Source organism: Terrapene carolina, unplaced genomic scaffold (genome assembly GCF_002925995.2).
Source record: "Terrapene carolina triunguis isolate 2854851 unplaced genomic scaffold, T_m_triunguis-2.0 Scaffold85, whole genome shotgun sequence".
NCBI classification, from domain to species: domain Eukaryota; kingdom Metazoa; phylum Chordata; order Testudines; family Emydidae; genus Terrapene; species Terrapene triunguis.
The window spans coordinates 25,191,637-25,218,007 of NW_020664436.1; the positions used below are offsets into that span (position 1 = coordinate 25,191,637).

General features: G+C 41.9%; 1 protein-coding gene and 1 non-coding gene across 3 annotated transcripts; both read right to left on the reverse strand.

Annotated features, from left to right (window-relative positions):
* Positions 1–2,506: 2,506 nt before the first annotated feature.
* On the reverse strand, positions 2,507–21,986 carry TBP (TATA-box binding protein). Of its 2 annotated transcripts, none has more exons than XM_024203857.2 (8): positions 21,899–21,986; positions 18,992–19,232; positions 16,851–17,176; positions 15,004–15,091; positions 8,540–8,631; positions 4,863–5,030; positions 3,953–4,047; positions 2,507–3,347 (listed from the first exon to the last, which is right to left on the reverse strand). In XM_024203857.2, the coding sequence occupies exons 2-8, from the start codon at positions 19,043–19,045 to the stop codon at positions 3,268–3,270; spliced, it is 903 nt and encodes a 300-aa protein (XP_024059625.1). In that variant the 5' UTR covers positions 19,046–19,232; positions 21,899–21,986; the 3' UTR covers positions 2,507–3,267. The 2 variants fall into 2 exon arrangements, with proteins under 2 accessions (XP_024059625.1, XP_024059626.1); XM_024203858.2 differs by lacking the exon at positions 21,899–21,986 and adding an exon at positions 21,433–21,454.
* Positions 12,843–12,914, reverse strand: TRNAA-UGC. The gene has a single exon. It is a non-coding gene; the product is annotated as a tRNA-Ala (tRNA).
* Positions 21,987–26,371: the final 4,385 nt, after the last annotated feature.

Genomic DNA, 26,371 nt, shown 5'->3' on the forward strand with positions numbered 1-26,371 from the left:
TACCACATCTGGCATATGTTAGTTCAGAACAACTTTCCCTCCACAGTACCTTGGCTCATAGATACCTCTTATGAAACTGTCAGCACCCATATACACATCTACTTCTGTCTTGTGCACAATCCTATCCTACCCCCAGCTTTATTTAGAAGAGCTTGATCTGTGCCATATGGGATTGTACTTTTATAATCCTCTAAGTTAGAGATTAATTTCATGATAGCATAAAACACTCCATGTATATTATACAAACTTTTTCTAGACACCAGAATTGAACATAAGACCAGATTGAACAGGGTAAGATTTGGTCAGTTACTTTACAACATACTGGTGTTTAGAAACTTCAAAGTTCTGGTACAATTTCACCAGCAACCTTGCAATCCTACCAAAGCTGACATCTATTAGGCAATTTTCATAAAATTAATCTTCCTGACCTATTTTGCCAAGTTCACAAACATATTTAGAGATTCCAAGGCCAGCTGGGACCATGATGATCATCTTGTGAGTCTGGCCTCCCATAGACCATATCAGATCTTTCCTATCCTGTCTTGTTTTAAAAATGGGCAGTGAAGAATCCACCACAACCCAGGGTAAATTACTCACCATTAAAAATTTACACCTCATTTCCAGGCTGAAGTTGGCTAGCTTCAAATTCTAACCATTGGACCATGTTATACCTTTCTTAGCTAAATTCCCTTATTAAATATTTGTTGCCCAGGTAGGTACTTACAACCTGTAATCAAATCACCCCTTAGCCATCTCTTAAGTTAAACAGAAAGAGCTCCTTGGGTCGATCACTATAAGGCATGTTTTCTAATCCTTTAATAATTATCAGAGCTCTTCTCTGAACCCTCTCCAATTTGTCAACATTGTTCTTGAATTGCACCAGAATTAGACACTGTATTCCAGCAACAATCACATCAGTTCCAAATACAAAGGTAAAATAACCTCTCTATTCTTACTCAAGAGTCCTGTTTATGCCTCCCAGGATCACTTTAGCTCTTTTGGCCACAGCATTGCATTGGGAGCTCATGCTCAGCTGATTATCCACCACCCCCCAAATCTTTTTCAGAGTCACTGCTTCCTAGGATAGAGTCTGCTATCCTGTAAGTATGGGCCAACAGTTCTTTAAAAGCTCTGCAGAAGTAAATTATTAATCACACAGAGGATTCAGGAAACTGCTGCTAAAGAAGTCGTAGCATCCTTGAAGCCTCTAGACCTTGCATTAGGTCAAAACATTTGTGACTTTAACCCAATGTTCTAACATTCTCTTTGTGTGAAATCCATTCAAGTTTACCCGATTGTGGCTTTGTCTGCTATTCTTAGGTCTGTAGTTCCCAAAGGATTCAGCTCAAACCACTCAAGTTCTGTCTACACTACAGCATCCACTGAAGGAGACATAGCAGTTGGGAATTACAGGTCCAAACATCAATAATGGAAAAGTCCATAGCTCCACTGAAATGCATTTTAAAATGTACAGTTAATAGTGCTTATCACTTAAGTAAACAAAACCCCAAAACAAAAAATTTTAATAAAGGTAGTGGTTGGTTGTCCACCATTCTCAAAATATATTTGAAAATTAAAGTTACTTAAATCTTATAAAAGATAGTAGACAAAACGTTGAGGGGGAAGGGAGGAGTGAAAGAGACATGGCCAACCTTAAGTTTAGATTTCCCACATGGTTGTTTTTGAAACAACAGTATTCTGGGAAAGACAACTGCAGCTTCACAATTTTTTCCTTTTGTCTGGACCTATATGGAAAGAGCAGTTTTCACAGTTATCTAGTTTAAAAAGTTGGCCCTCAATTAAGCTGAGCAAACATGAATTCAGCCAGGCCTCTCATTCTTGTGTCCTGTCTATTTTATCTTTAAACATTTGAAGGCACCCAGAAAGCTTGGAAGGGTTATTACCACCACAATTACACTGAGCCATCTCCGCTCTGAGGAGGCTGGGATCTTCCTAACTTCAGCCCTCAGCTTGTTGAACTCCAGCTGCAGTGCAAAGGGAAGTTTCATTATTTATATGCTGAAATTTGGGACATGAGGGCTTTGAGACTGCACTGGAACACAAAGTACTTAGAAAAATGTCACAACAAAGGCTCTATTGTGACATTACACAAGACTTTAGCAGATCAGGACTATTGAAGAGGTAAGATTTTAGGCCTGAATTTAGCAGAATATCTTTACCATCACCACTTAAAGCAAGATTTCAATTCACATTTTCAGCCAAGCATTAGCTATATATTTGGTCTGCACAAATATTGTGTCATTCAGATGAAACAGAACATGGACCTAAACTGATTAGTGACTTCATACTAAAAGTCTTTAACACTAGGCAGAAGAGAAGATACTGTAAAAGTAAAAATATTCAAGAAACCCAGTGAAATCAGAATGTTAATACTGGTGTCTAAAATACCCAACTGCTTATAACCAAACCAGATTTTGGGGGTGGGGGGTGGAATCACTATTTTGAGAAAATAGGGTAAAAAAAAAAAATCACATGGCAAATGCACTGCTTTAATACTGGCTTGTTATTAAGAAAGTTATATAAAAGAGACTCAAGTATTCAGTACATTACATATTTCTACAGCATGCACTTACCACATTAACAGCAGCAAAGGTCAAGCAGGGTTACTTTTTAAAAGTCATTAAGGGTCTTCCCATAGTTTTATAAACAGTATTTAATATACATATGTAGCTGAAAAAACATGACATTCATTTCCCAAAAAAGGGGAACATATACAGCCAGCCATTTTCATTAATAAATTTATTCTGTCCTGCTGAACACTGGAAAGAGGGAATGTCTGGCGGGGGGGGGGGAAATTCTACAAATGGAGAACAAAAAACTTTTAAAAGTGTAACTTTTGAAGTAAGATTATAAAAAACATTTATGAAAAAGTTAAAACACAGCAATTGAAGTGGTCTATATATTTGGGGTGGCATGGTTGCATTTGTCTCAAACCAACTTACCAATTTGTGGGTGCCTAAAAGAATTGACATTAAAATTAATCAAAAGCTAAAATATAAATAAAACTTGAAAGAGTTGCTCCAAGAACAGCTCAATAAAGCAATTCACCGTAATTCAGTAGACATAATCCATAAAAATAATAGTTTTCCATGAGTATCAGGGAAGTAGGCACTAACTGGAAAACACTCCGAGTCTTGGTGTTGCAGTTTGTAACTGAAAGTCCATCTCTTGTTACTACTGTGCCATCCATACTCAATACCTTTTGAAATGTACCCCAAAAATTTCTTTGAAAGTATGTAAAAACTGTTACGTTGTCTTTCTGAATCCCTTTAAAATAGGATATATATTTTCAAATGCTTCATAAATTTCTGCTCTGACTTTAGCGCCTAGAAACAGAGAAAAATTAGAAAGTACATTTTCTGAAAGTTAACACATACTTATGTTTCACAATTAGTTATTAGTTTTGATCCAGATACTGGACACATGAGGCAGCTCCCAATCTCTCACTCTCTCTTCCCTGTTTGCCCTCTTTCCCTACACTATTGGGATTGCTTTAGATTTACCATTTTTGTTGGCTTGTTTTCTATTATCACGTACTTCATATGATGAATACAGTTTCACACTTCCAATAGAGTATAACTGTATTTATACCTGAGGGTTGAATATTTGTAGTTTAGAGATTTCCTGTAGGCATTTCCTTATGTAAACACGAGTTATAACTTCATATTCTATTCAGAAGAAAGGCTTTTATAACAGTGTAAAAATAAGGATAGTGTATAACCCATTTTTGCTCTCAGCATGTCCACCACGCCAACAAACTGAGTAGTAAATAATACACTTCTCTGATTTGGAAAGGTTTTAAATTCTGAAGTTTCATTTAGTGTAGTTTAGCATTCTAAAGACACTCTTAGTAAGAAAGATGTATGTTCCTGGTGTTGTAGCCTAACCCTGGACTGTTAAAAGCATCAATATTGTTGGCTTGGGTACTTACCAGTTAAAACCACCTTTCCAGAAACAAAAATAAGCAGGACAATTCTTGGCTTGATCATTCGGTAGATTAAGCCAGGAAACAACTCTGGCTCATAACTGAAAGGAAAGAGAGAGAAGGTCAAGCAAACAAACAAACTAATCTGAAATTGACGTTAGCTGATCAGATTCACTCTTCTCATGTTTAGCAACAGAAAACAGCTATCCCACCTCCACCTTTTTTGGGAAGGGTGTTTAAGAATTGGCTTTTCCTGGCATAATTAGCACTAGTAACTGATGCCTGAAAACCAGAGGTATCCAAGAGTTAAATATACTCACAAGGAATTAGCTAGAAGAAGTGCAAGCCTAAATATTAAATGACTTAAGTTTAATTGCTTATGTCTCAGTTTCTAAGCTAGTATTTTAAGTGTCCATGATTTCCCATGTTGGCTCAGATAAAATGACCCAGTATCTGTTTAAACATGTTCTTTCATCTATTTTGGACAAAAACACATACAGTGAATAAAAGGTTTCAGTGTTTTGTTGTTTAAATTAGTCAGACAATTTTACATGTTGCTATTCTTACCGCCCTTTCAATACTGAATGTTACGATATACCAGTCTTTTCTGTTTTGTTCATTTGAGGTCATTTTGTGCTTGACAACTTCCCTGCAGAATTGCATGATTGCAGGCAGCTCCACCTGCCTGTGTTTCCACATACAATACCGCAAAACTTACTGACCAGGAAGGGGCTCCACAAAGATTTAGTGGGGAAGGCATTGTGGTGGATTAGCATCTGGCTGACAAAACCAGAGGCAAAGGAACAAGAAGAATGAAGGTGTAGGATACACCCAATCTAACCAATACAGTACACCCTTTGAAATCACTAGATCAAGTATTCAGCAATAATGAATCATATTAAGCTGTTTTATTTACCTGCTAAACTGTTGATGTGTAAGTACCAATCCCTCTAATCTGATAGGAAATTTCACATCACAGCTTCCCACCATGTTCTGAATCTTAAAATCCAAGAATTTTGCTGGAAAGCCCAATTTTTGAACAACTCTGGCATATTTCCTTGCTGCCAATCTGGACTGCTCCTCGCTGAAGGGAGAAAAGACATTCATTGTATTCCCTCATGTAAGTATCACTGAAGTGACCAGCTTTAAAAAGCAAATAAATATATATATATATATGTGGAAAAACTGAAGGGAATATGGAGTTGTAAAGTTGTATGTCAAAATGCTTGTATACATTGTTAGCAACTACTAACATTGCTTTCTATCTTGTTAATATCCTTTCAGAAGCCTCAAAACAATTATTTTACACTTTGGTCTTTACAGTTTATGTAATTAACAATAAAAGTTCATTCTGTACAAATCCCTTTCAGTATGCAGCCAGAGTCCTGTTCTCCCCGCCCACCCTTAGTCTACAAGGCCTGGTAAAACCAGACAATTGACTTCATTAGTCTGATTATTTTGTCCTTTTTACTAGCTCTTCCTTTCTGGATGGTTGTTCTTTGCTCTTCTTTTCACAGAGTAAAGCTTCTTTCTTGGCCACTGGGTCTAGGTCTATTTTAATTACCATATATACTCATTCATAAGCCAAATTTTTTTTAGTAAAAAAGGGAAGCACCAGAGAAGGGGGTCGGGCTTATGAACAGGTATAGAGAGGGAGAGGTGGGACACAGCCCCTCCCCCCAACAGAGGGAGCAAGGAGAGGCAGCGCAGCCAGAAGGGAAGAGGCGGGGCCAGAGTCTCCTGCTTCTGGCCATTCTGCTCTCCCCCCAGCCTCCAAAGCAGCTGCAGCTCTGGGGCTGGCAGCCGTGCCGCTCGGCCCTGCCCCCCAGAGCAGGCTGTGGCCGCGCTGCCCAGCCCACTGGAGCACGCTGTGGCCTTGCCATCTGGCCCAGCCTGCTGGGACATGCTACGGCCGCGCCGGCCGATCTGGCCCACCGGAGCAGGCTGTGGCCGCGCTGCCTAGCCTGCCAGAGCAGCTCCAGCAAGACCAGAGACATCCTTCCCAGATAAGGTGGGAAGGGCTGGGATGGGGAGAGTGTGGGGGTCCTGGGCTAGGGGTGGGGTCATGTGGGGAGTAGTCACAGAGGTTACTTCCCTGACTCCCAGCTTCTCCCCCCCAAAAAAAATTTCCCCACCAGTTGCTGTCCCAGCCCGTCAGGGTAAGCAGCTGGCGGGCCGGGACACTTTGTTTACTTAGGTTTACCTCCATGCCTGCGGACGCTCGAGGTTAACAAACCATCTCGGCCCACCAGCGGCTTATCCTGATGGCCCGGGAGCCAAAGTTTGCTGACCCCTGAATTATAGGGTCGGCTTATGAACGGGTTATAAAAATTTTCCATTTTTACTTATCCATCTTGGGGGGGGGGGGGGGGGGGGGTTGTCAGCTTATAAACGAACCAGCTTATGATCGAGTATATACGGTATTTTTAAATCTCTGTAAAGCATCCAGAAGCAGTGATGAGCATTATATAGGCCAGTGGTACTCAGCCCTCAGTGCTTGGGGAGCCAAATTAGCTATCAAGATTACCCAAAAGAGCCACAGTAGGGTGAATTCATGGTTTCATTTACTATAGTACTATATATTAATATTTAAACAGTATGAAGGGAAATATTTAGCTTTTATATACATCTATATTATTCTCACATCAAAATGACTTATTTTATCAACTACAATTAGTTAACATAATAAAAGCCGCCTGATTGGTGGTGAATTAAATCACACCCTGTTTTAATATCATGTGCTGCAAAGAGCCACAGGAGACACATTAAAGAGCCTCTTGTGGCTCGCGAGCCTCAGTCTGCGTATCTCGGATATAAGCAAATCAATATAAACCCTAATATAACTCTCCACATTAACCCCCTGCACCTCTGTAAGGCAAATATGATAGTTTTACAAATGGGGAATCTGAGGCATACTGGTTAAGTGCCTAAAATCACAAATCAGTGATCAGTCAGTGTAGAAACCAGACAGGATGGATTGTTTTCATTCAAGATTTAAATGATTTTAAACATGATTTAAAGTCAATAGTAAAAAATGCTTCATTAAAATTAAATTTGGGTAAAAAATTAAAACTAAAAAGATGCACTCGGTCATTAGTAGTAGAGCCCAAACATTTTGGTAATCCACTTGATCTCTTGAAATGAAAGGCAGCCAGTTACAAATGTTGGACAACACATATGCGCCTTATTCAAGCAGTGATTTGACTTAGTAAATTAAATTCCTTCAGTCTTTAGTTTTTACAGTAAAAATGGGTATATGTTATATTTCTAACTAGAGAAACAAGGTGGGTGAGGTTAATATCTTTTAATTGGACTTTTGTCCAATAAGAGCTCTGTAAGTTCAAAAACTTGTCTCCCTTACCAACAGAAGTTGGTCCAATAACAGATATTATCTCACCCACCCTGTTTCTCTAATCTGGTACTGACACAGCTACCACAACACTGCATATCTCTAGCTAGACATTCATCAAAACACAATAGAGGTAAACCATATTGTTAGAGCTAAACATTAAAGTCAAGTAGTTTAAAGAAAAAGCTGAAGAAAATCCCTAAACTAGGCTTTTCCTTTGAATGGAATTTTATATTCAACAATATGTGTGCATTGTCATTTGAAAGTTATAAAAATACTTTCAATGCTTTCTTATTCCATGAAGAACCCTAATACTCTCTCTAGGAAGTCACTTAGCTATCAGTATTACATGGTGTGTCTTAGTTATTGGCTGGTGGAAAAATATAATACCCTCACTGCTTGGATTTAATGTATCATGCGTTTTGTTAAGCCATGCATTCATACTAATGGAAAATCAGAGGGTAGCACTGGAAACACTGTTCAGGTATCATGCTCTGCCCAGATTGCATATGGAGTGAGCGTATCTTGCTTCACTACAGCAGGGTTCTCAAACTGGGGGTCGGGACCCCTCAGGGGGTCGCAAGTTTATTACATGAGGGGTCGTGAGCTGTCAGCCTCCACCCCAAACCCCACTTTGCCTCTAGCATTTATAATGGTGTTAAATATATAAAGTGTTTTTAATGTATAAGGGGGGGTCGCACTCAGAGGCTTGCTATGTGAAAGGGGTCACCAGTACAAAGGTTTGAGAACCACTGCTCTACAGGATCCCCTTTGGCCAGTGCAGAAGCACTGACAAGCTCCAGGAGGAGGGGTGTCTCTCTGAACATGGGAATCTGTGAGGGTCATCGTGATTGATTTGGGATGGATGAGGGAAATTACTGAGAAGTCAAACCGCTCTCCTATTCTCACTCTCCTCCACCCAGTCAGACATTTCTCAAGAGGCATTAGTGCACACCTCCAATTCTGTGCCTGTAACATTCCATTTTTAAAATGAGAGCTTTGTTTTAATGAGAATAGGTGAAACCACAGAAGTTTCTAAAGCCTGCACCCCATTCGGACTATGGCACATGCACCAAAAATGCTGTTCTAACTTAATCAGTTATTTGGAAAGAAGTGTCTGGGCTGCCAGCTTGCTTGTATGTCAAGATATATCCAGTGCCAGTAAACACTGTAGACTGGAATGGTCAACTGATCCTGAATTACAAGCTGATTAATGAGCAGTTACAAGTTACAGGTACACAAACCTTTTCGCCCCTGTGCACACCATTTTTCCAGAGCTGAATATAAGTGCAGTAGTACGTGGTTCTCTTATTCTCATGATGACAGCAGCAAAACGCTGAAATGCATAACTTGAAGCTGTTAGTGATATTATTGCTGGAAGAATTCTATACAAATAAATGCATTACCAAATTTTAAACAGTATTAACCAACTTTCCATTTACACAGCCTTCTTAAATTCTGAACGCTGTCAACTTTAGATCTAAACAATTTTAAAAAATGAAGAGTAGCTTTAAATACTATGCCTGACACACACCCCCAACCCCGCAAAAATGTGGTTTTACAATCACATTTTCCTTTTTTATTAAAATGTTTATCTTAGTGTGTGAAAGACCGATACAAACAAGAGAGGAAATCTTACTATAAAAAGGGAACACAGTGTGTTGTTAAATGTACCAAGTAAATTATGTGAAAAAAGAACAGGCTCTGTGCAATCTTTCAGTTATACTAACATTGCTTGTAACAACCAATAATTTCCAGACAGACATTTGATTTTGTCCTTTAAGCCTCAACACCCTTGCAAGGTACACAACTCTTACATCTTTATTTTACTGATGAGAAACTAAAACAGGGAAACTGAAGGATTGTCCAACTTCAGAATGTTGGTTATGTTATGGGTAGAAACCAATTCTTGTCAATGGAAGTCAGCTGAATTACTGCAAACATACACCAGTAGCATCATTAGTCATCGTTCTGGGCTCTAATCTCCATGTGTAGGAATTTAGGCCCACATTTGAGTGAACTATGGTTTTAAATTGTGTTTGGATATTGGCATGAGCAATAGGCCTAAAGCATGTGACCAGAAAGAATGAACTCATCAGAAGGATTGTTTGCGTTAAACTCGTATTGACCCTTTGCAAATTAACAGCATTATTTTATTTAACATTTGGGAAATAAAGAAAACATGGTTAACTGGGCACCAGGTGCAGTAAATAATTGGTTAGAAATGCTTAGTCCAGTAGTTGGAAAAAATATGGGAAAGTGAGATAAGGGAAATAACCCTGAATAAAGCAGAGTGAAGCCCTCAACTGCTTCAGCTGACTTCAGCTAAGGCCTAATAACCAGCAATTCTGTCACTTGTTGGTTATAATGTATAAAAAAAACCAAGGCTTTCTAGATGTTTTGTCAGAGCTTTTCCTTAACCCTTTGGAACCATGCCATGAAGGGAAGGGACTCCCAGGTGTGATCCGATTGTGTGTATATTAGACAACACTTAACTGTATTGTGGTAGGGTACAGAATATGGGTGTGTAGATATGCTTATGTTTGTATTTTGGTTGTAACCAGCACCATTTGGCCTTTGGATTTAATAAAGGAACGCTTGTGTGGAAACTGACTTGTGGTAAACCTTAATAAAATTATTAGGAAAATTATTTCCAACACCACTGCTTAATTATTATTTATGCAGAGTATTACCACAACACTAATTTAACCATAAATTCCTTTATTAAATCCAAAGGCCAAATGGTATTTATACAATTACTCTAAACATGCCTAAAATGCCTAAATATTAAGCAATTTACTACATCCAAGCAGTAACAAAACATTTGATCAAGGTACTTACTAATGGACTAAACCCAGGGGTACTTAGATCCATATTGGTCGCCTCCAACTTGATCAGGCAGGTATTAACATATGAACCCCTTTAAGAGTTTACTTTTTTATACCCTTTAACAAACAAGTGATGTCACTGCCAAGATCAGAACTTAGCTAAGGCCAAATGAAGCAGTTTCTTATATAGCCAATTATTTACTGCACCTGGTACCCAAATAACTGTGTGTTAGTTCTATTACTTCAACCCAAACCTTAAATAAGATAACACCCTTATTTTGAAGGGTCACAACATAACTCTTCTTTCTCCTGAGCTCATTCTTTTTGGTCACATACCTTGGGCCTATTGCTCATGCTAATATCCCAACTCAATTTAAAACCATCATTCGCCCAATCTAATGTGGAGCTATTATCCTACCACCACACTATACTTCCTTGTAAATGCAGATGAATGGCTTGAAAGCTAGAGATACTATAAATTCCTTAAAAGGTTTTTAGATTAGATTAAACAATAAAGGTTGATAAAGTTTGTTTTGATGATAGTTCAGAGTGTAACAAATCCCTCTTTTTCTCCCAGCTAGGGAATCTGATGATTCGTCTTGATTACAGAGTTCACAAACTTTACATAGCTTACCTACCTTAAAAACCACAAGCAACATGCTGTTGCCCAAAACTACTCTTGCTGAAGTCACATCCCACTCACATGTGGTTGTGTAACTAATGTTTTTGCCTTTATGGAAATAAGCTATAGTACAACTATGGCTACCATCTCAAATTTACATAAATGTGTGCTTTTATTGTTCTATGACTAGAGTTTAAACTAGCACTTTCCTTGTCCAGGGCCTTAAAAAAAAAAAAAAATCCGCACACACCCTACCAAGTAGGAACTTTTCCCCAAGGCAAGAGGCATCAATTCTGCAACATTTAAGCTTTCATATGAATTTTTTTTTTTTTTAAAGTGGTTGCAAAGAACCTTCCTAACAAGAAATGAGTACAAAAGATGAAGAATGATATTTTCCTGATTCAGTTAAAGGACAGCTCCAGGTCCTCTACTTGCTGCTCAGAGCTTCCCAAGCTGTAGAAAAGAGAAAGTAAACTACAGCCACCAATTTTTACTGCTGATATTCAGAATCTTGTGGACAAGAGCAAAATGGACAACAACAACAACAAAATAATCAGGATACTGTCACAGTTTTGCTGCTTCATCAGAAACCTCTGAACATCAGCTCAGCAGGACACTGGAACTACTAAGAAGGCCCAAAAATGGAGATTGGAGGGAAGGTGAAGTAACTGAGACCGTCCCACTCCATGCTGAGGGAGGGGCAGACCCCTGCACATCCGTAAGTCCCTGGGGTGGCAGTGAAGCACAGAAAAAGCATTGCTTCTTCTCCAGCAGATAGATGGAACAGAGGGATTAAAGTACAGGCATGTATTCTCCGTGAAATGATATGGAAGATGGAACTCCCGATCATTGTCCAGGAACAGCAACCCCCGCTTTCCAGCAGCTTGGAATGTGGAGGGAGAGAGTTTCCACCACACCATTATAGAAACCTTCTTACCCAAGTGTGTATATAACTTGAGTAACCTGGTCTTTTACGGTTACTCTTGTCCCATCAGCCTCCCTCCCTCTTGCGGTTTGTTAAAATCACTCACATGTACCAGCTTTAATTAAAACTGTATATCCTTCAGATATGTATACATTAGGAAAGAAGGAGTGTACATACACACACCAACTCCCTATTGTAAACAGGGAAATTTGTATTTTAACCTGAGTTATTTGGTAGAGGGTAAACTATGGGAAAGTGCCTATGATTGACCCCTACCAGCTAACATGTTAGAATACTAATTGCCCTGTTAACACATGTTAAAAGAGCTAACCGAATGTTAGGAACCATTAGGAAAGATAGCTAATAAGACAGAAAATGTCTGTCTCTCTCTCTCTCTCTCTCTCTCTCTCTATATATATATATACACACACACACACACACACACACACACACACACATATATACTGCGTCCAGTTTTGGTTGCCCCATCTCAAAAAAGATACTAAAATTGGAAATGGTACAGAGAAGGGAAGAAAAATTATTAGGAACAACTTCCATATGAGGAGAGATTAAGAGGACTGGGACTGTTCAGTTTAGAGACGGGTCTATAAAATCATGAATGGCATGAAGACAGTGAATAAGGAAGCGTTATTTACTCCTTCACATAACATAAGAACAAGGGGTCACTCAAAAAAATGAATGGGCATCATGTTTAAAACTAACATCAGGCAGTACTTCACACAACACACAGTCAAGCTATGGAACTTCTTGCTAGCAGATGTGAAGGCCAAAACTATAACTGGGTTCACAGAAGAACTAGACAAGTTCATGGAGGATAGCTCCATCAATAGTCAAGATGGTCAGGGATGCAACCCCATGCTCTGGATGTCCCTAAGCCTCTGACTGCCAGAAGCTGAGACTGGATGACAGGGAATGGATCACCTGATAATTGCCCTGTTCTGTTCATTCCCTCCAAAGCATAGAATGTCAGGGTTGGAAGGGACCTCAGGAGGTCATCTAGTCCAACCCCCTGCTCAAAGCAGGACCAATCCCCAGACAGATTTTTTGCCCCAGATCCTTAAATGGCCCCCTCAAGGATTGAACTCGCAATCCTGGGTTTAGCAGGCCAATGCTCAAACCACTGAACTATCCGTCCCCCCCAAAAGAGAATGTGGAGATGCTGGGAATTGAACCCAGGGCCTCATACATGCAAAGCATGTGCTCTACCACTGAGCTACATCCCCAGATGGGTTGTGTATGCATCTGGCACTGGCCACTGTTGGAAAACAAAATACTGGGCTAGATGGACCAATGGTCTGACCTAGTATGGCCATTCTTGTGTATTAGCTAATACACATTTTTAGACACACTCCCTACCTCACACTAGTGAAGACAAGGCCTTCAGAGCAGGGACCCTGTTGTAACAGATACAGCAATTTCCTGAAACATCCTTGATTGACCTTATTGTATTAAGTTTATTCATTACTGTGGGCTGGGATTGTATGTAACCTCTCTGGGGGAAAGACGTGACAGATGTGAGACCAGGGAGTTCAAAACACTATTGAAAATATGCCAGACAAGTATGGACATTTGGGACAATAAGCGTTAAATGGATTTCCTGGGGAATCCCGACGGAGAGGTTAATGCAAATTCCCCAGTGCCAGTTATGCAAAAACCCAGCCTTCTGAAGCTATGCCATGAGGAATGGGTCCATTGTCTGCTGATCACTTGTTGCAAAAGGCCAGTATCAAAGGCCTGATCTGTATAAGGAACAGCTGGTCTGCCCAGTCTGCTTTCTGGCTCAGGATCTAAGACAGATGAACTTGTAACTATGGGGAAAACCCAGTTGTGGGTTTTGAAGGACTAAAACATACTAGAGCCCTAGGTTAGGCAGTGACCTCTGGTAAGCTTTTTAGCATGTATTTTAGTTCTTTTATTGTTATGTTTTCTCTGTAAATGCTTTTTCCTTAAGAATAAATGTACTAGCATAGCAGGAGCTGTGTGGCAAATTATAACGGCGGGCAATACATTGGTCATACCCATCAAAGAGACAGCAAAAAGGCCAGTGCTTGCATGTAGGCAGTCTGGCTTGCTGGCATATCAGTGTAAATCAGGGAGCTGTGCAGCCTTAAAAACCCTGGTCAGAATGCAGTGAGATGTTGGTCTCTGCCCAGGAGGCCTATGGCTGGGCACTGGAAACCTGTAAATCAGTGCCCTTGGTGGAACATGGGGGGGCGGGGGGAGAAGAGAATACAGGTGCAGTTGCCCTGAAACTGACATACCTGTCTTCTTATGGGTTCGCATAGCACCTAGCACCATGGAGCCCTGATTTGGTCCTTTGACTGCTACTATAATGCAAATCTCAGTTGAGTATCATGGAACCGAAAAGAGAAGTGAAGCTTGGGAGGGACTGGTTGCCAGCCATGTTAACAACTGTGCTCAAACATTGTCAATTCATAGTGTAGAGCAGGGGTTCTCAAACTTCATTGCACCGCGACCCCCTTATGACAACAAAAATTATTACATGACCCCAGGAGGAGGGACTGAAGCCCGAGACCCACCGCTCGGGGGGGTGGGGGTGGGGGGGAGAGGGGGAAGAGGCAAAGCCCAAGCGCTTCAGCCCCAGGCAGGGGGCCTGTAAGCTGAGCCCTACCACCCAGATCTGAAACCCTCAGGCTTTCGCTTCAACCCTGGGCGGTGGGGCTCGGGCTTCAGCTTCCGTCCCGGGTAGTGGGGCTTGGGCTTTGGCCCCAAAACCCACAATTTGAGAATGGCTGGTGTAGACGCTCTAAAAAGCCATGGCTCTTGGCTTTGAACTACACAGACCCACAATGGAAACAAATACATTTGACTCTACAATTACACTTGAGGATGGAGATGGTAAAGAAGTAGGGGGTGGAGACATAGAAGCCCCTGAGAGCAGGAAGCACATGGTTCCCTGTTTAAACTACTACAGACAGGTCTACACAAGAAGCTTTTGCCAATCTAGCAATGTTGGTTAGGGGTGTGAATTTTTTTTTTTTTTTTGGGGGGGGGGGGGGGGGGGGGGAGCAATGTTTCTATACCAGCAAAAGCCCCAGTGTAGTCACAGATATACCAGTATAAAAACGCTTTTTCCAGTACAACTTATTTCACTTCCTGAACCAATATAAGCTGTACTGGCAAGCTCTTTTTATAACGTCTTTTTTTCCTCATATAAACATCTACAATAGGTGGGTTTTGCCAGTATAGCTCTACAAGCAAAGTTTTTAAGTGTAGACTACACTTAAACTTGTTTCATTGATAGCTAGTGAAAAGTCTGTCTCCCATTCAAATCTAATACATCTCTCTTACCTTGGGATTGTATTCAGCATTTCGGGCTCGAAGCGCAATGGTTTTTAGGTCAAGTTTGCAACCAAGATTCACAGTGGACACAATATTCCTGAAGACAAGTTAGAGAAATTAGTTGGTAAGGCTAGATTTAGTGAAGGATTCCTGGGATCTCTCTTTTTTTAAACTGTACATGACTTGATACTGAGATTTTGCTGTTCAAGCATGTTTGATTGGGTCAGATACATCTATGGTTTAACGCTATTGACTGTGATGGATTTACACCAAGGATTATTTTAGCACAGGGGTGGTAGCAACGATCAAACTGAAGTATATTAAAGTTCTCTCCATTTTCCCCAGGTATCACAAGGTTCTCTTCTTTCTCAACAGTTAAAAACAAAGGATTTTTGTTAAATTTAGAGAGCCAAGTTGAATTTATATCACAGCATATTATAATGTCATCTGCACTCAAAAATAAGGTTGTTTTGAGTACAAAATGCACTTTTTCTATAAGTTGCCATTAAATAAAGACTTTAATTAGTGTTTTCCCTTTATTGCAAAGTACAGTGAAAAAGATTTTCAGACCCAATACCTTGAACTAATTCGATATTTTTCTTCCCTGAACATAAACTCATACTCAGTAGTCAACTAGAAAATAAGACAAGATATTAGAGACAATTCCATCTATAGTTGACTAACAGGGTTTTTTCCTCTTTTAATTCACTTTCCACTTTAGATTTATATTTTCAATTTTAATAAGCCTCTCATTAATAAACCAGTATAACCAGGAAACAGAGGTTATTTTAAAAACAGTCACAATATGCAAGCATTCAATAGGTTACAGCTGAGAATATATTTAATGGTTATATGTATTTTGACATATTAGATTGTCAATTCAGATTACATTTCACTCCAGGTTTCTTGGACTTTTGAAACTGCATATAGCCAAAAACAGTTACAGTATTATAAAGCTACCACATGAAGACATAGAATAATAGAATATCAGGGTTGGAAGGGACCTCAGGAGGTCATCTAGTCCAACCCCCTGCTCAAAGCAGGACCAACCCCAACTAAATCATCCCAGCCAGGGCTTTGTCAAGCCTGACCTTAAAAACCTCTAAGGAAGGAGATTCCACCACCTCCCTAGGTAACCCATTCCAGTGCTTCACCACCCTCCTAGTGAAAAAGATTTTCCTAATATCCAACCTAAACCTCCCCCACTGGAATTTGAGACCATTACTCCTTGTTCTGTCATCTGGTACCACTGAGAACAGCCTAGCTCCATCATCTTTGGAACCCCCCTTCAGGTAGTTGAAAGCAGCTATCAAATCCCCCCTCATTCTTCTCTTCTGCAGACTAAACAATCCCAGTTCCCTCAGCCTCTCCTCATAAGTCATGTGCTCCAGCCCCTTAATAATTTTTGTTGCCCTCTGCTGGACTCTTTCCAATTTTTCCACATCCTTCTTGTAGTGTGGGGCCCAAAACTGGACACAGCACTCCAGATGAGGCCTCACCAATGTCGAATAGAGGGGAATGATCACATCCCTCGATCTGCTGGCAATGCCCCTACTTATACAGCCCAAAATGCCGTTAGCCTTCTTGGCAACAAGGGCACACTGTTGACTCATATCCAGTTTCTTGTCCACTGTAACCCCTAGGTCCTTTTCTGCAGATGACATAGAATGACATTAAGCAGCCCAACCCAGTGCATATTAGATATATGGCTAACAAAGATCAGCAAGAAGTCCCACTTCTACTACTGAACCACCACGCTAACAGAAGTTTTAAATCATATAAGTCACTAAATCTTTAAAGGCTCATTGTCTCTCCCTCCCATACTGTATAATAAAAAATATACCAAGTACACTCACTGCAGCTGTGGCACAATCCCGGAGCTCTCAGATGCAGGTGTTGCAGGCGTTATTGGGGTCATAGGAGTCATTGGAGAGGGATAGAGTGGCGTGGTTCCTGGTAAAGGAGCTGTAGTAAGAGTCTGTGAATGGAAGAGCTGTGGTGTTTGACTGGATGTTCCCTGTGTTGCTTGCTGTGATGTGGACTGTTGTGCTGCTTGCTGCTGCTGCCTCTGCTGTTCCTCCAGAATAGAGAGACTGTTGCTGCTTTGGACAGGCTGTGGTGTCAGTCCAGTGCCATAGGGCATCATTGGGCTAAAAATTGGAATTCCAGGAGTCATGGCACCCTAAAGAAGAGAGTATAAAGAATAAAGTTTGAGTTCAGTCGAGTCCATTTACTTTTATGAGAAAAATTAAACATTTGTTGCATGAGGTTAAGAACAAGAATGGTGGTTTGTACATTTCCAGCCTGAGTGGGGATTTGTTAGAAATTAATACTCTTAGGACATGTCTACGCTGCAAAATTATGTCAACCTAACATATGTTGGCATACCACTCCCGCAATAATTAAATCACTTTTGCTTGTCCACACTACACTCCTTGTGTCAGCAATGAGCATCCTCACCAGGAGCACTTGTACTGATTGTACAGTCAGTGTGGGGCATTATGGGACAGCTTCTGAAAGGCAGTAACAGTCGATATAAGCAACACAGTGTCTACACTGACACTGTGTCGACCTAGCTACATCAACATTGATTCTATGCCTCTCATGAGGTGGAGTTATTAAGTCAGCCTAGCAGTGCAGTCACGTCAGCGGGAGCGAAATTTTACCATAGACACTTACACAGTTAGGTCGACATAAGCTGCCTTGCGTCCACCTAATTCTGTAGTGTAGGCCAGGCCTTAGCTCATTTTACTGCACAGTAGTTAGAACTATTTTTATCTCCATTAAATTGTCCAGTCCAGTACTCCTCTCCACTAGCTAGTGAAGGATTATTCTCTTCAGTATATACTCCGGAGCTTTGTTTTCCTGAAGAATATGCTAACGTCTAATAGCTCTCACTTAAAAAAAGGAAACAACCCAGTGAATTTGGCGCTTGTGGAAAATGCCTACTTAAAAGCCCTGGAGACTGAAGTTGTCCTTTTATAAAAAGAAGAGATACAGCATTAGCAGTGGCAGCTTCCTCATAGCACCTTGCAGGTATGCTTCAAAATGTGACCTGGAGAGAACCTCCAGAAATTAAAAGGGAGTTCAGGCTCATGTCAAGTTAATGCTCAGTTGTCTGAGCAAAGAAACTAATTGGGGTGCCAACTGCAGTGATATTTGGGGGTGATGGGCACTCCAGGCTCAATTATTTCAAATTTTGCCACTAAAATGGACTTAACATTTCTTTTACTTAAATCTAAACAAGGATAAAGAATGAGAATTCCATATATTTATATATTTCTGAAATCTCCATTCATGTAAACCTTAAGTTTACAAAAATATATCTATTTAATTTGCTTACACTGTGTATCTGAATAATCAGTTTCACCCTTTCCACTACATAACATGTTTACATTAAAGTCAATGGAATTACATCAAAGAATGAATGTTTCTCCCATACTGAAGAGATCCTTATAAACATTAACAGGGCAGTAGAAAAACCCTGAAGAAATTTCTCCTGTGTGCGCACATGAAAGAGGGCTTCACCACAAAGTGGACTTTTTTTTTAAATTAGTTAATTGTCAACTGGATTTTTTTTTAGTGTCCTATTAATATTCTTCTGTTTTAGATAAGCAATTCACACAAGAAAATTTGGTATTTGTAGAATAATTGTACTTCAACATCTGGAAAATGAGAATACTGTTAACAACCCAATTGCAATGAAATTGTAGTTTAATTTAAAACAAAAAGATATAATTTACATGTTTGAAGGTGAAATGGAGGACAATACTCCAGAGATTACAACTACTTTTTATCCTAGTACCTGTTATCATATAACGTAGTTCCAAAAGCAACAAATATTAGACCCTTCTCTAGCAAATAAGCACATTCATATTGCTAGATTCTAAACAATCTTTCATATCCATAAGCATCCATATTGTTACTCAAGACACTAAAATCTCTTTTACAAAGAAATTCATCTCACGAGTAAATTTGAAATAATTTGTTTTTTTACCTGAGGGGATGCTAACCCCTGGGCGTAGGGTGGTAAGCTGTTGTTCTGATCCATGATTCCAATTACTTCTTTGGTTGGGATAGAAATAATTCCACCAATTCAATAAAAGTAATTCCACACCCTCATGGGTTTTTTCCCCCTAAAGCATTCCAGCAACTAGTTTCTCAGCCACTCTTGAAGATTTATGAAAACATCAGCTCCAGAAAAGTCTGTGTAGTAAGTCTAAAATACAGTCCAAAACCTGAAAGGGAAAAAGTAGTCTCTTGATAACCATATGTTTAAAACAACTCGTATGATTACATCCAGCTGCCATGTAACATAGCAGTCTTTAAATATATTTCTTTGTGTACATTATACTGCCTTTGAAACTTCACTCCCACCAAGAACTTATGTATGTGTGTGACTTTACTCACATGAACAGACCCATTGGATTCAGTGGGACTACACACATGCCTAAGGGCTGGTCTACACTAGAAAGTTAGGTTGACCTAGCTACATTGCTCAGGGGTCTGAAAAATTCACACCCAAGACACAGTTCCCCTTTTCTACACCTATCCCTGATGTAGAAAGCAGTAGGTCGCCGGGGGAATTCTTCCATCAACCTACCTACTGCCTCTCGGAGAGATGGATTTACTAGTGATGGAAAAACCCCTTCCATAGCTGTAGTTGGTGTCTATACTACAGCAGTGCAGCTACGCCACTGCAGCATTTCTAATGTAGACATCCCCTAAGTGTTCACAGGGCTGAGCCTTTAGTTATAATGATTCCAAACTTTGCCACCAAAACACACTTAATATGTTTTACTTAAGCCTTAAACATAATGTAGTAGAAATCTGTTTGTAGATTCATTCATATAATATTAAAAATGTGTCTTAATATTCCACTAAAAGATTACATCTTAGCATTAAAATTAATATGAGATACTCAAATATTGCACAAATTTTACCAAGATACTAAATAAAGTGAATTTGATATTTATAGCTCATCATATATCGAGTAGTGCTTCCAAAACACAGCAGATCCAAATCTACTCTCAACTGCACCAGTTCAACTCAACTGATTTCAGTCAGAGTGCCCTAGTACAACCGAGGGTAGAGTTTGGTCTGGTTTTTTTGAAATGGCACCAATGTTTTTAAAATTATTTTGTTACTCTACAGTAACTTCACTAGCTTGATACCAAGATTTCTAGTCCTTGTGCTTGTACATTCATTTGTTGTTGTGAGATTGTTCTTGAAGCCTGAGCTGCTAGAAATGATTTAACAGCAAAACATTATTAAAATCAGAAAGAAAAGAGTCTCCTTTGCCAACTCCAGACAAAAAAATGAAGCACGGAGACATTTCACCAAAGAATTACAAGCACCTCACAGAGAAGAAAAAAAGTTAGAAAAAAATTGGGGTTTTCCAATTGACATATATGCATATCTTTTTAATGCACACAGCAATCTTCTGATTTTCCCAAATTACAGTGCTGCACTAACAACAGGACAGTTAGAAGCTTAAAATAGGATAGCCCCTATCAAACACTTCTAGTAACTTTCAGCTTCCTAAAACAATTACCTGTTGGGCTGAAATCTCAGACTCATTTCTAGCCCTGAGGTAAGTGTTTCGAAAGTTTGAAGAAAGCCTGTTCAGCTGCTTTTTGTTTTTTAAACCAGGGATTCCTTGACCCACAGTTAGTAAAAAGACTAGACCAATGTGTTGCAACACAGTGTAAATATGGCCTGTTTTGAGTTTAGCTACATTTGTGTGAGGAACAAATTCCACAGGCAAGGGGACTTCTGAGGATACCCTGCCTTCAGTGCCACTGAGCTTCCCCCCTTAGTACTACTATGCATGAACACAAAATAATGCATACGAAGTTATAGCAAGAGGAACAGTTTAAACATGAATGGAACTTGTGTACTTGCGGAGACCCTGAACCAATACTTCTGATAGAAGAATATCCCACTAACTTCAACGGGAGGTTTGGCTCTGTAATAATACTTAGCAATTGCATACCATTTTTCATCTTCAAAGCACTTAACAATAAGCTTCATAATAACCTAATAATATACAGAATTATGTTACCCCAACCTTGCAAAACTAATGAAACCTGATTTGCCCTCCCTTTTGCTATAAGGGCAATCATGAACACCCCAGGATATATTATTTGGATAACAAATAACTAACTTCCTCAGGCTGCTGGGTGAGGCTGATTTTCCAATACTGCATTGTTCCCATTTTGCAGATGGGGAAAGAGACAAGGCAGTTTAGTGACTCGCCCAAGGGAGTCTGTGGCACGGGCCAAATCAGAATTACTGTTGCCAACATATTACAGTGATTGGTTTATCAGGACGACATTGAACTCATCAGTGCCCCCCCTCCTGTCTCCATCCCTCCTAGCCAAGCCAAAAGGCTCAGGAAGGCCAAAGCACCAGGGAAGGGCCAGATAACAGACGTACAGAAAGAAGCGCAGCTTCTCTTTTCTGCATACGACGGGTTCTACAAGACGGCGCTTCTCCGACAAGCCTGTGCGAGGAAAGCCCCAGAAAGGCCGCGCTCAGCTCGGGGCTGGGAACCCACTTCTGACTGTCTGGCCTCGGCCTCCGCGCGGCACGGCCGGGCTCGCTCCCGGGCGGCGGGAAGGGGCCGCGCCTGGGCCCGGGCCCGGGCCGCCCCGCACGAGAAGCGGGCGCTGCCCGGGCCCGGGCCGGAGGCGGGAGGAAGCCGGGGCGATGGGGACAGGCTCGGGACAGGGGAGCCTGGCTGGGAACGGGGCCCTCGCGCCAGGCGGCGGCTACGGGACCCAGCCCGGGGCAGGGGGGGAAACACACCCGCCTCCCGCAGCGCTGCCCAGGCTCCGCCAGACACGCGCCCCGCCGCTGCCTCGAGCCCCGCTGGCTCTGCCCGGGGTGGGGGGTTCGGTACCTGCCGCTCCAGCTCCCTCCAGCCGCTGCACAGACCCGGCGGCGGCGCCGACCCCACCTGCTGCAGCCCGCCCCCGCTCCCTGCTCCGGCGCGCGCATAATGCGTCACTTCCGCCAGTAGTTCCCCTTGCGCTTGTCCACGGTGGCCATCTTGAGTGAGGGCGAAGCTGGTGGGAGTGCGGATGAACCAAGAAGCCTGGGGAGAGGCCCCGATCCCGCCTCGTGGGGGCCGCTGCACTGGGCGTTGTTTATTGCCACAGAACCCAGCACGAAAACCCTCCGCTGCAAACAGCCCCGGGACACAGCCCCACCCCTAGCGATTGCAGCCCCCGCCTAGGGTGACCAGATGTCCCTATTTTATAGGGACAGTCCTGATTTTTGGGTCTTTTTCTTATATAGGCTCCTATTACCCCCTACCCCCTGTCTTGATTTTTCACATTTGCTGTCTGGTCACCCTACCCCCGCCGTGTCTGTATTTGGTGCATTGCGTCACCAACTGCCACTGCCCCACAGACAGAGCCAGGGGTTTGTACCTCAGAGGCGGCAACTCTGCTCACACCTGGGGCAATGCGGGATGATCCTTAGCCCATGAAAGCTGGCAGCATGTCCTGAGAACCCTACAGATCCCCTGGGACAGCCACAATCCTGGGAAAACCTGGACAGGTGGCAATCTTATGGGGCGGGGGGAAGCCAAAATAATGCGACAATCTGGACTTCTGTAGATTTGGTTCCTGAGTGGAGTAGAAGTAGGGTGACCAGACGTCCCGATAAAATCGGGACCGTCCTGATTTTTCAGTGTTTGTCCTGGTCTGGATGCAATTTGTCCCGATATTTCGCTCTGCCGGCAGCACTCAGCTTTTTTTTTTTTCTCCACCTGCAGACCCCAGCCCCCACCCCGCCATCTCGATATTTTGTTCCTCTCATCTGGTCACCCTAAGTAGAAGAAAAGCCTCAGTCAGTGCTATTTTGTCTCTATAAATGGTTCTATAAAGGAGTGGGGAAACGATAAAAATCACAGTCCTTGATGCCACGCTACTCCATACAGGCCCTCCAGCAGGGCAGCATGCAATAAAGTGTCCTATCATAGAAGATTAGAGTTGGAAGAGACCTCAGGAGGTCATCTAGTCCAACCCCCTGCTCAAAGCAGGGCCAACCCCAACTAAATCATCCCAGCCAGGGCTTTGTCAAGCCGGGCCTTAAAACCTCTTAAGGATGGAGATTCCACCACCTCCGGAGGGAACCCATTCCAGTGCTTCACCACCCTCCTAGTGAAATAGTGTTTCCTAATACCCAACCTAGACCTCCCCCACTGCAACTTGAGACCATTGCTTCTTGTTCTGTCATCTGCCACCACTGAGAACAGCCGAGCTCCATCCTCTTTGGAACCCCCCTTCAGGTAGTTGAAGACTGCTATCAAATCCCCCCTCACTCTTCTCTTCTGCAGACTAAACAAGCCCAATTCTCTCAGCCGCTCCTCGTAAGTCATGTGTCTCAGCCCCTCAATCATTTTTGTTGCCCTCCATTGGACTCGTTCCAATTTGTCCTCATTCTTTCTGTAGCGGGGGGCCCAAAACTGGACACAATATTCCAGATGTGGCCTCACCAGTGCCAAATAGAGGGGGATAATCACTTCCCTCGATCTGCTGGCAATGCTCCTACTAATGCAGCCCAATATGCCATTAGCCTTCTTGGCAACAAGGGCACACTGCTGACTCATATCCAGCTTCTCATCCCCAGGTCCTTTTCTGCAGAACTGCTGCTTAGCCAGTCGGTCCCCAGCCTGTAGCGGTGCATGGGATTCTTCCGTCCTAAGTGCAGGACTCTGCACTTGTCCTTGTTGAACCTCATCAGATTTCTTTTGGCCCAATCCTCCAATTTGTCTAGGTCACTCTGGACTCTATCCCTACCCTCCAGCATATCTACCTCTCCCCGCACCTTAGTGTCATCTGCGAACTTGCTGAGAGTGCAATCCATCCCATCATACAGATCATTAATAACGATGTTGAACAAAACCAGCCCCACGACCGACCCCTGGGGTACTCTGCTTGATACCGGCTGCCAACTAGACGTCGAGCTGTTCATCACTATCCATTGAGCCCAACAATCTAGCCAGCTTTCTATCCACCTTATAGTCCATTCATACAATCCATACTTTTTTAACTTCCTGGCAAGAATACTGTGGGAGACCGTATCAAAAGCGTTGCTAAAGTCAAGTTATATCACGTCCACTGCTTTTCCCATATCCATAGAACCATTTTTTCCATCATAAAAGGCAGTCAGGTTGTTCAGGTATTACTTGCCCTTGGTAAATCCATGTTGACTGTTTCTGATCACCTTCCTCTCCTCCAAGTGCTTCAAAATGGTTTCCTTGAGGACCTGCTCCATGCTTATTCCAGGGACTGAGGTGAGGCTGACCAGTCTGTAGTTCCCCGGATTCTCCTTCTTCCTTTGTAAAAGATGAGCACTATATTTGCCTTTTTCCAATCGTCCGGGACTTCCCCCGATTGCCACAAGTTTTCAGATAGTGGCCAATGGCTCTACAATCACATCAGCCAATTCCCTCAGCACCCTCCGATGCATTAGATCTGGACCCATGGACTTGTGCATATCCAGCTTTTCTAAATAGTCCTTAACTTGTTCTTTCACCACTGAGGGCTGCTCACCTCCTCCCCATACTGTGTTGCCCAGGACAGCAGTGTGGGAGCTGACCTTGTCTGTGAAGACCAAGGCAAAAAAAGCATTGAGTACTTCATCTTTTTCCACATCATCTGTCACTAGGTTGCCTCCCCCATTCAGTAAGGGTCTCACACTTTCCCTGACCTTTTTCTTGTTACTAACATACCTGTAGAAATCCTTCTTGTTACCCTTCACATCCCTTGCTAGCTGCAACTCCAGTTGTGTTTTGGCCTTCCTGATTACACCCCTGCATGCTCGAGCAATATTTTTATACTCCTCCCTAGTCATCTGTCCAAGTTTCCACTTCTTGTAAGCTTCCTTTTTGTGTTTAAACTCACCAAAGATTTCACTTTTATGCTCCTTTTCAAAATTATCTGCACTCCAGGCTGCCTCCAGTTACTGCATGTGCTGAGCAATTTTCAGGAGCAGTGCCTTACTGTGGAAACTCAACACTTGAGATTATTTTTGTTTTCAATTTAAGAATCATGTAAATACAGGTTTCATCCTGAGTGTAAACTGATCCAACTGATGCTGTTTTGGGTGGTTGCTTTTCCTCTAATCCACAGACTGGTCATGATTCATTGTCACTGTCTTAAAAACCTTGGTTGGATATCCCTTACAGCACCTAGCTAACGCCTTGCTTCCTGATGGCTTTTATCCAGTTGGCCTTTCCTCCCCACCTAGACAGACTTTTCCCCTCTGAAATAGATATATAATCCCATGTTTATCCCCCTTTAGCTGCATTAACTTTCTGCCTCCCCACCACACACTCCCTAGTCTTTTTTCAAGCAAATACAAATTTCAGAAAATAATGATGGGTCTATAGAGTAATTTTTATGTTATTAAAGCTAGAAACTAATGTTCAGTAGTCTTATTCACACATGCTAATTCATAAATCTCCAGACAAAAGCTAAGTAAATATAAAATTAAGGTTGAAAGTACATAAATTAAGTAAAAATTAAGAGTAAAAAACATTACCAGGATGTTGTAATTATCCAAAGAGCAAGCACTACAAACCCAGGAAATTCAGAGTTCAGTTTAAACTTAAAAGAAATCTATATCTATTATGGTAGTGGAATGCAGAGTTAGGGCACGTAGTCCTCAACTCTTATGTCATACAATAGCTGTACAACTATAATTAGGGTGTTCTGGTGTTTGTGGTCCAAGATTAGATTAAATTTATTTTTAACAACATTAGTTTTGTCCATATTTTATGCCTCATGGTGTCCCTACAGGAGATGGCTTTTTTGGAACAGGTCTACTCAAAATAGACTTGTGATAGTCTGTGCACTGCGGGGAGCAATTTGGTCTTGAAATGTGTTATATTGCCATTTTGCTGGGGTGCACCACACTGGTAACCATGCCAAATTTATCCAGCAAGGCCTTATAGTCAACTATACTTCCTTACAAAAAATGTTGAAGTTGTTTTACCTAGCTACACAAGTAATAATGTTGTCTTTTCTAATTGAGGTGTGAGCCAACAGTCAGTGCAGTTAGGTTTTGTTGCCACAGTAATGAAGAACAGGGGGGGCAGGTATGTATAATTTTTGGTGGTGCCCAGAAGGGGTCCAAGTCCCGCCCCCCTCCCCACACCTGCCTAAGGCTCTGGGAGGGAGTACGGGATGTGGTTTGGAGTGCTGGGTGCGGGCTCTGGGCTGGGCCAGGGAGGGGGCGTGGTACTGGGCCAGGGATGAGGAGTTTGGGGTGCAGCAGGCAGGCTGCCCTGGGGGGTCAGAGAGGAGGACTCCCCCCAGCCTTCTCCCCGCCGTCAACAGCAAGCTCCGGGGGTGCCCTCCCC

Bases quoted from the DNA above. Each gene is read 5' to 3' on its own strand.
- TBP (XM_024203857.2), bottom strand. From the start codon at position 19,045: ATGGATCAGAACAACAGCTTACCACCCTACGCCCAGGGGTTAGCATCC. The intron at 15,092-16,850 runs GTGAGTGTACTT...ACTTGTCTTCAG, and splicing joins GGGATTGTGCCACAGCTGCA to GAATATTGTGTCCACTGTGA. The intron at 5,031-8,539 runs GTTTGTGTACCT...TTCTCCCTTCAG, and splicing joins GTGTGCACAGGGGCGAAAAG to CGAGGAGCAGTCCAGATTGG.